This window comes from Alligator mississippiensis, chromosome 5, assembly GCF_030867095.1.
Source record: "Alligator mississippiensis isolate rAllMis1 chromosome 5, rAllMis1, whole genome shotgun sequence".
NCBI lineage: Eukaryota > Metazoa > Chordata > Crocodylia > Alligatoridae > Alligator > Alligator mississippiensis.
The window spans coordinates 22,505,645-22,515,975 of NC_081828.1; the positions used below are offsets into that span (position 1 = coordinate 22,505,645).

Sequence of the window (10,331 nt, forward strand, 5' to 3'; positions counted from 1 at the left end):
TTGGGGAAGCTCTCCCCACCCCTGCTTCCCTACGCATCTGGCTTTAAATCACCATGTGTGCAACCCATCTGGGCTGTACACATGGCAATTTAAAAACTTGTGGGCTGTCTTGATAACCTTCTCGGGCAGGGGAGAGGACAGGCTGTCAAGTAATGGGCTCTCCTAACAGCAGAAGTGGGCCAGCAAACAGCCTTATTTTTATTTTTTGCCTGGAGAGCTGGAATGCGTATACACTCCTGTTCATGGGCTGTTTTTTCACTGGTTAGAATTTCTGACATTCTGAAGAGAGTTTGAACTTATGAAGGAAGCTTTGACATTAATCGGATCAACATAGATAGATATTCATAAATTACTGCAAAGCAGCTCCACCTCTGTCATTGTCTCCTCAGATTTTTTAATTGTGTACTCAGGGTGCCTTGGATTTGTGATATGGTTTTGTTTTATTTATACAAGTGGAATTAATTTTTCGCAATATATTTTTATATTAGCAATTCCTGTTATATTTGAGGAATGCATTCACATATGACTTGATGTTTCTAAAAGGGATCAGATTCTGGGAATTTATTGCTATTATCCAAAATGACTGGGACTTTCTGATTTCAAAGTTATTTTGTAAGAATTTGTAGTATTAAGTCTTCCACCCAGAGACTTGGATTTTTTGTTATCAAATCTCTATTGGACTCAAAAGGAAGGTTAATAATCAGACAGGTGCTCCAACTTTTCTGTAGTCATCTTTGGGTCTTACTGGTTTTAAGGTTATTCCTACTAACCTCATTTCAAGCAACACTTTTTTTCATTTATTTGTTGGTTGACTTCGGCTCCTTTTTAATTCCTGAAAATATTTTCTTTTGTGGTTTTGATTGATTTTCTGTTATAAATGCTTGCAACATGCTTAATTATTTATAAATGCTTGCAACATGCTTAATTATTTAACTTTGTATTGACCTCCCCCCGGTAATAGAAAGAATTTCTTTACAGCATCCTTCTGAATGTGATCTCAAGAGTTTTAATTCTTCAGACATCAATTACTCACCAGCTGTGTTGTAATTCATTTTCTAACAATTTTATCCAGCCACACTTCTGGCTGGGGAGTAGGTGGGAGTACCTTTATTTTTTGTGTAGCTTAAGGAAAAAGATGATCCACCATGTTTGTTTACAGATTGAGGAAACAATCTTTAAATGACATACCGCTTTTATCCACTTTCATTTTAAAAGGAAGTATTCCACTCTCGGATACATGGATATGGTATTTTATGTGCTTCTTGTCTTTGATTATATTTTACACGTCATTGTCAGCCTTTCTTTATTACTGCCTCATCCTATGGTATATACTTGCTGACCATATGCTTCAAAACTGAAAACTTTTCTTTTCCTCCTACTCTTTTATTTCTGTATTTGATTGTACTCAGTATTAGGTACATTCTTCCATATGGTGTTCTGGTATAATCCTTTCACCACATTCTGTTCTCAGTTTAATTTAATCTACACATCTGAGCCAACAATGATCCTGATCTTAGAAGCTCTGTCTATGCAACTTCATTTTTTGAAAATGGCCTTTGTGCTTAAAGTGCAGAAAATTCTTAAGAGCCTAAAGCTAGTTCCAGTTGCTTTCAAACTGAAGTCCTTGTGAACCTTAACAAGACTTAAAAGTTTCAGTGTTCTGATGATACTTTGTAGTGTCTTTGATCAGAGAACCTAGCAGCACCTTATTATAAAAGTAGAGAAATTGAGACCGTGTAACCTTAAGCAAGTTGCCAAATTTGTGCAAGCCTTTGAAGGAGTTTGGAACCAAAGTCCGAACTCCCAGGGCTGGCCTTAATTACTAAACCATACATTCCTCTCAGTTTTAGTGTACTTGAAAAGGACAGAGACCATAATACAGATGTCTGCATTAACACTGAAACCTTAGTTTATATTTTGTAGTTGTGTTTTTGTTTTCCTGCCAGCACACTGATTAGAACACAGGAGTAATGAAAAATAATAAGAGAAAAGGTGGGAGGGAATATATGAGAATGTGGCATGAACACTGGAATAGTGGTGTGGGGCTGGGTCATAGCAAACAAAAGGAAATGGAGAAAAATGGAATAACAGAAGGCGACAAAGAGGGTAAGTAAGAAGGGAAAGCGATGATGGAAAATTGAGGTTTAAGGAAATGTAGATACAGAGGTACTGAAGCTTCTACCATAAGCAGTTTCCTTTTATCTCCGCGGCTGTTCTCAAACTCAATTTTACAGGCTGAATAAAATGCATTTCTGTGTAATGCTGAATGGCAGCTTTCTGGTTGTGCAAGTGACTTGTTAAAACCTGTACCTGAGTGCATCTTGCCAATTCACAACTCTGCACCATTACAGTTGTCATGTGTAGGGTCCTGTATCCTCCTCACAGCGATGCACTGTAATGTTTCCCCCCTCCCTGGGCTAATATAGGCCTGGGCTAATACAGGCTGCATGACCAAATGCATATTTTGAAGTGTTTCAGCTTACACCAACTATGTACCAAGTAGCCACCATGCTAGGATCCTGTATCTCCTTCATTCTCTACAAAGCCATGTAACTAACTACGATTTTTTAACATTCACTAATAAAGTTTTTAATTTTTGCTTCCCTTGTACCGTGGGTGAGTAAATGTGCCCACCCCGACTGAGGATGCTCAGCAGGCTACAAACTGGCTGGGCAGGTATGTCATGTACCTGCTCTCATTCTGGATGCATAACTGCATCTAAATGCAAAAACATAGCCAGCACAAAACCCATGACTATTGAGTGTTAAATGCCAAGAGAAGGAAGAAGGCCCTCCTGTGTTTTAGCCCCTACAGCTCAGTGGGTAGAGCACTGGCCCAGAAAGCCAGAGGCCTGGGTTCAGATACTCAAGATATTCCTGACCACTACATAACCTACTGAGCGTGCTCAAGTCTGCATATGCATACTTACATATCCACAGCACAGAAGCAGGGCCTATAACAACCACCCATGTACACAGCTAGAAAAACTGCCATTTCAGGTTCACAAAGGAAATAGAGGTCTACCCTTTTCTTTCCTTTTTTTTTATATGATCTTCATTGAATTTACAGTGGTCAAGAGACAGGGACGGTGATTTTCGGTGTTCTTGTAAATAATTCCTCCCACTTAGCCTGTTGTTGTCCAGTTTCACTATTATTGTTTTCAAGTCTTCTTTTTATCTCCTTACTTTTCATCTATGGTCCCAGACAGGATTAAAGATTTAACCTGTTTGTGCTTTTTTAGATTTTTCTGTATGCTGTGTCTGAATAGATTTTTCTGCATTTTTAAAAGCAATGTAACAATAGTTTAATACTGTTAATTTTTTTTCTTTTCAGATCTATGAAGGAACAGCTCAGATCCAAAGGCTAATCATAGCCCGAGAGCACATTGGCAAGTTTAAAGCTTAAAGACATTTCTATAAATTGGTCTGGAATTGAAAATCTCTCTCAATATCCTCATTAAAGAAAGAGATTGTTAATATATTTTTAAGTGGAAGAAGTATAAGAACATTTCTTTCACAAACTTTTGTGTTTTCTGTACATTCTCTCATATAACTGTAAGTTTTCTTCCTCCTTGTGGCTTACAAAGTTGTTATTTTTTAAAGCATATCTTTGGCCTTCTAAAATGGTGTTTTTCTGAGCATATTTTACCTGTCAAAAGTCTTCACAATTAAATCATATAAGTATCAGAAGACTTTAGGGATCTTCTCATTGTTAGTGACAACATTAAAAATTAAAACTTAAAATACTAGACTTCCTTAGAATTTCTCCAACTTTATAATATTCCAAACTTTCTCCCATTAAAGTAAATTGCAGTTTTGTTATTTAATTTGGTATAAGCAGTTATGGATCTTAAATGAAGAACATGTATTGAAATAGTCAGTAAAGCTACTATTCTTTTTTTCTCAGGGGTTACATTCTGCTGCATGTGGTCTAAAAAATAGTAGGTTTCATTTTCTTCAAGGTTTTAGAGCTTCTGGGTTCTGGACACTTGCACTTTCAGAACATTTAAAATGGAGTATAGATGAATTTTTATGCTCTGCTAAGTCATACCATATGCTTACAAATTAAACTGTGATTATGTTAGAAAAATCTTTCATATTGCAGCTGCAGAATTACTACTTGCATATTGTCTGTAAGATACTTGTCTTCAAAAGCCTACTTATGTGAGCAAAATATGTTTTTACAAGGATATATCATACTATGATATTTGTTTGCCTTACTCATCAGAATCCAGTAATGATGACACTTTTCTATTCAGTTTATTTTGGGTATGTATTTACAGTGCCTCAGAAATACTCTCATTATACTTTTCTTCTCTTCAGCCTTTCTAAAAAAAAACATTCTTTTTGTAAGCAAATACTATGAACAACTTTCAAGAAATATATGCACGCTAATGTATTTGTTATAGTAGAAAAACGGAAGTACAATCACTCAGGTTAGAAAGTTTTAGGTTGAATTGTGTGCATTCAAAATAGCATTGATTACTGTGCCATATTTTTGGTTATAGTAATCATATTTGACATAGATATTACCTCATAAATTCAAGTGTAGTGTTGGCTAGAAACAGTAAATAACTCAGTACTGTTTTTGTCAGGGTTATTTTATGACTAAGAAGGTGTTTCTGCCACTGCTGAATTACAGTAATAAAAAGCATCCTTTTCTCAAAACAGAGATGTGTGCTATTTCTTCTTCTTGTTTTTATTTTCACACTGGGAGTGATTTTTTTCTAAGAGACTGCAACAGAAAATGGAGACTGTGAGAGGTTACTACTCCTAATAAGATACTGAGCTCATTGCATTTTAAATTATGTTTAAATAAGGCTAAACTTCCAGCTAACAATAAATAGACTATATGATCTTTGTGAATCATTTGGTAATTATAATGTAGTTCCTACATATTCACTGAAGGTATCGCAAACCACTTTTGCAGTTGACTATCACAGTCAAAGCCAGAGGTTGAATAATTAACATTGCTCTTAGAGGAAGTAACTCACCACTTCAGAGTCAGAAAGATGTCTTCTATCTGTTTTGGGAACCTAGCTAAATTCAGGATTTAAATGAATGCTGGGCAGTATTCAAAAAGTGTTCCCACATCTTCCTTTCCTGAAATACTAGTTCAGTGTTTGCTTTTAAGTTGCTAGCTCTGACGGAATCATTTTTGTAGGGGGAGAGCGTTGTCTAAGCTTCTTTTTTAAGTAGTTAATTTCAAATACCAGGTGTATACTTTACTTGGTAGTAGTAGCAAACCTTTATCTCTTCTGTCAGTCTGAAATGTAACGGCTTGCTGAAGGGAAATGTGTAAAGCAAGCTTGTATGACAGCAAGACGATGACCACTGCCGAACTTACCAAGAAGCCTGTATCCATGCTTGAGAAAGAAACATGTACATTTGAAACACCTTTATTTTCATATGATGGTTCTGTGGAAGAAAGTGATCAAAACAAAACAAAACAGGAATTAGATAGGTTTTTTGTTTTGTGATATTGACTTCTGAAATATTAATTATACCATTTCACTTTTTACCTTGTACAATTGAGTCTTAGTTGTTTGGGCCACACTTAAGCAAAACTCTGACATATCTTATACATATCTCTTACTCCTGTTGATCCAAAATGAAGTGAAACATTTTACTTGGCTACCTAAAAAGAATAAGGGTTATTGCTTTCCTCTCTAAAGGAAAAAAAAAATCTCTGCTTTTGGAGTTTAGTGTATATGGCTTCAGCTTTTTGCCAGCAGTCATGTATCTAATTTGCAATATAATTCAAGATAATAAGAGTACTGGAAAGCCCCAAAATATTCTACAAAGTGAAGGTCACTTATCTATTTTGAACTCTCACTTTTTGCAGTTATATTGTAAAAAGATGTGCTACGCTGCCAATATACCACCTTGGCAAGGGGCTAGGAATGAGCCTTTTGTTAGCTCCGTAGTAGCTAGGGAGGAGGATATTCTCAGGGGACTATTCCTGCCAATTTGTAGGCTAGATTATACTAATGGCATACATCTCTACATTGTGGTGGTCAAGCTATTCCAAAACATTTTTTTCTGCTTTTCTATGCACTTGGCACCGATTCAAAGTGTTCTTAAGTTGTCACAGCTACAAAAATCAAAATTATCCAAAGGAAGAAACAGAATAAGGAAAAACACAGAGAACTACTACTATATTATTGCCAGTACCCCTATGTATGGTTTTATTAAAGAGAAGCTGGACAAGTTGCAAATTACCTACACAGATTGTGGAACACCCTCCTTGGGTGTTTTTAAGAGCAGTTTAGACTGGGCATGACAAACTCATCTGTACCCTCCCCCCAACCAGCCTTAACAGAAGCACTGTGTTCAGTTTTGAGCACCCCAGAGCTGAACTACATGGAGAATCCAGAAGAGAGCAAATAAAAATTACAGTAAAATCTTTGTTATCTGGCATTTAAGTAACCGGGAATTCTATTAACTGGAATTACTGGCCGGACATGAGTGGGCACAGGGGAAAGCTTGCACCTAGCAGTGCCTCTTGGGTCTGGGGGGGCACCCAGGGTCCCCCCACGGCTGATTGCTGAGCCGGGGGGGGACCTGGCAGACCTGGAAGTGGACTGGCAAGTACTTCTGGTCCACTTCCGGGTCTGCCGCTGAGCACACAGGGCCCCCTGCTGTGCTCCTGTGGGACACTCCATCCACCCCACCATCTTAGCTTTCGTGAGCCGTGCCTGGTACCTCAAACTATGTAGAAAAAACATTTAAAGCTGTGTCTATGGCCAAATTGCTGATTCTCCGAATTGGCATTGAATCTTCAGATTCAGATTCGACTGAATTAAATCGGGACAATGATCCAAATCAACAGATCGAATCACTGTCCCCCAATTTTCTTTCCTACCCTAAAGCAGGAGGCACCTGGAGCTGACATTTCTTTACTGTTGCTGCCAGGTCCAGTAAGGGAGTTGAAGCTGACTGGGTAGGAAGCTATCTCAGAGTAACCTTGCTCTGTTCCTTGGGGCAAGTGGCAGCACTGGAGACAAACTCGGGGCTCTCCTGATGAAGAATACTTGGATTTGAAAGCTTGTCTAACTATTCCAACCATGCAGATGGTCCAGTAAAAGATACCCCCAAAAATCTTTGCCTCTCACATAATTCCTGGACCACGGGCAAATCGTGCTGCCTTAGTCAGGGGTGAAGGGACCCGTGGGGGGAGGGGTTCCCCTGTGGCAGATCTCACTGCCCAGGGGGAGTTTCCCCATTGCAGCTCTCAGAAGCCACATCAGTTCTACGTACTCCCTATAACTCTTTTAAGTACCCCTAGGGGTATGTGTACCCTCGGTTGACAACCACTGCTTTAGAAGATTCATCAATCCAATTCACTTGGTTAACCATAACATGCCTGAAATTCAGTTAAACTTTTAACTTGTTGAGTCACACAGGCAATGGAAAAGGAAACAGAATGATTTCCACCAAAATGCTTTGAGATTGCTTCTTCTTCCCACTTCACAAAGCTGTGCATTCTTTTAGAGCTTGCTCTGTTGGGAAATCTGTGAGATTATTTAGTGCTTACTTGCCTTACAGTGACTTACATAATCTTGTTTCTTGTACATTCAGCATTTGCAGTCTGTCATTTCTTCCATCAGTCCAAACATAGAAATAGGTGTGGCAGAAACTGCTGAACGGGGCAATTTCCTTTGAGATGTTTAGTTCAGTGACAGATGTTTCTTGATCACATTCTCAGATGCCTATTTACTTAATTTCTTGGACAGATTCTTTTGAGGGTGATTCATTATTATGGCAAATCACCAACTGAAATGTAATATCCAAAGTCAAAAGTACTGATGGGTCTGTTTAATTTTTTTTGCCTTTTGTGCTTGATGTAATTCAAAGAGGAGAATCTATTCAATCTATAGTGCAGGTAACTGACTTCCTTGTGTGTTTTAATCTTGTTATTACAAATGATCTAGCTGGAGAAAGTCCATCATGCAAAGTTATTGAAGTGATGCAGATAGGGAAACACAACATTCATAATTCACATTTAGCAGACTTTCCTTTCTTGGCACAGCTCTACATGCTACTTTACATTTTATATAAAATTTTTCATCCTGACTGGTCCCTGAGTACTTTGCAAACTTATAATCACATATCTTTTTATCCTGTTTTGAGAGTGTGCCCACTTTTGGTGTATAACACACAGACAGCTTAATAGTACAGTTGCAATAATCAGCATTTTATTCTAGCAAAGGAAGAATGCCATTTCCTTCTGAGACTTCAAGAAAAATATTGCAAAAAAATATTGAAAAATCTTCTTTGCATCTTTTCTGGTCTAGAGTTCTGTGTTCTAATACAGACTTGCCAAACTGTGTACAGGCAGTCCTCGACTTAGAACTTTTCGAGTTACGTTTCGCACTTACAACATTTATAACTTGACACCCTGTTTCAACTTTATGATGTCAGTTTTGACTTTATAATGCTTGATCCGATGCGACACTACGCCAGCGAACAAGTTTGCTGCGTTGCTCATCTCCCTGGAAAACATCTGTCCAAACTTCCTTGGACACTTTAAGAAAACAGACAAGACTCCAAAAAAACCTGCAGCCAAGACTTCTGAGAAGACTTCAGCCAAGAACCCTTCAAAAAGTCCAACCAAGAGCCCTTCAAAAAGTCCAGCAAAGTCGCTTCAAAGAAGTCCTTGCAAATCAATGATTGCTATTTACAGTATAAATACATTAATGTAGCTATATTACTCATATAATTGATCGAGTACAAGATTCTGGGGTATTTTTGGTGAAAATAGGGTATCGGGCCTTGGTTCAGGAACCAATCCCACATTTATAACATTGTTTCTTATGAGAAAATTGGTTCTGAGTTGCAATGTTTTGACTTAAGACGTGGTTTTCAGGAACCAACTGCGTCCTAAGTCCAAGGACTGCGTTTTGACTTAGGACACAATTGGTTCCTGAAAACCGCATCTTAAGTCCAAGGACTGCCTGTAGTTTACTGTGTTGAGAGATTGCCCAACAGAGTGCACCAACACTGAGAAAACTAGAGCAGCAAATCTGCAGATTCTCATTTCTTTGCACATAACTGTTCAGCTCTTATTTGATTCACTTCCTCAGCTAGAAATTCTATAGAGCAGGGGTTGGCAATGTTTTTGGCCAGCGTCAAAAATTCCCCAACTTTTACCCATGCCTCAATTTGGTGTGCTGGAGGCAGACAGCAGGGGAGCTGCAAGGGGCTTTCTTTGCCATTTCTTTGCAAGCTTTCGGATACCTGCGCCCTTCTTCAGGCTGAGGAGAATTCAAAGATTGTAAAAGTTTTAGGTAGAAAAGAAATGTCATGTCTCCATGGTGCAGGGGTTTAGGTTGTAGCCGTGTTGGTCTAAGGATATAGGCAGAGGAACCCAAGGAACCTTGTCTGCCCATGTCTCCATGGTGGAATAGAAGCCAATATGGAAAATGTAGGTCTGTGGAAATGCAAATACATGACAGTGAGGATCTGAGGGAATGGGAGACAATAAATAGGTGGGGGGAAAGGAGGGGAATATTGTTGGTAAAATGTCGTAGAGGTTACCTAGGGTTATCGGACGGCAGGCGGATTATAATGCACCATAAGTCCAATGTCTATACTTGGTTCATAATTTTTTGTATCCGGTAGATTGAAGTGAAGTTTCTAGGCTCATGTGCAAAAAGTGTTTTGTAAATTCTGGAGTACTTTTAAAGTGAATTAAAGCACGCTAAACTCAGGTGGGATTATGACATATCATCAGGGTGATAGCAGCAGCCTGAACAGATGACAAGAGATGCCAAGGAAATACCAGCCTTTAAAAGAGCAAAGGCCCCGAGAGCACGGCCCCAGTGGGGCGGCAGCACAGGACCCTGAGCCATTCCTACAGCTGAGGAGGCAGGGTGTTGCCTGCGGGTCCCCTTGGCAGTTAGCCCCGGAGGGCCCTGCCACAGGTTCAAATGGAAGCAGGAAACCAGCCATAAGGCTGCACTTTTTTAAGCACTAACTTTGTCGCCGGTTTTCTTTTTTTATAACTGGACGGCCGTGTTGATCCCGCGACAATACCTCGCACTGTGCGGCCCGTCCAAACGTATTGCCTGATTAACCAAGTCATCGTATAACGGCTGTAACCGGGACTGAAGGGCCCGCTGCTCTCCCGGCTGCAGAACTGGCGCATCACGGCTGTGACGCGGCGCGGGCGGCCTCCTCCCACCGCGCAGGCGCAAAACAATAGGGCGCGAGCGCCCATGGGGCGGGGGGCAGAGTCATCTGGGCGCTGCTGTTTTGCGCAAGGCAGCTGGGGTCCTCGTGCGGCGCTCGGGGCAGGCAGCGCGCCAGCCACCTCTGCTCAGCAGCCGG

General features: G+C 39.7%; 1 protein-coding gene and 1 long non-coding RNA gene across 2 annotated transcripts in view; one reads left to right on the plus strand and one right to left on the minus strand.

Annotated features, from left to right (window-relative positions):
• Positions 1-4,667, plus strand: part of ACADM (acyl-CoA dehydrogenase medium chain) — a 22,458-nt gene extending 17,791 nt beyond the window's left edge. Inside the window, exon 12 of the mRNA XM_059727952.1 lies at positions 3,334-4,667. Within this exon, the coding sequence (XP_059583935.1) occupies positions 3,334-3,405 (72 nt within the window). The 3' untranslated portion in view covers positions 3,406-4,667. The remainder of the gene's footprint in view (positions 1-3,333) is intronic.
• On the minus strand, positions 4,308-10,266 carry LOC132250750 (uncharacterized). Its single transcript, XR_009462352.1, has 2 exons — positions 7,556-10,266; positions 4,308-5,417 (listed from the first exon to the last, which is right to left on the minus strand). It is a non-coding gene; the product is annotated as an uncharacterized LOC132250750 (long non-coding RNA).
• Between the last annotated feature and the right edge of the window lie 65 nt (positions 10,267-10,331).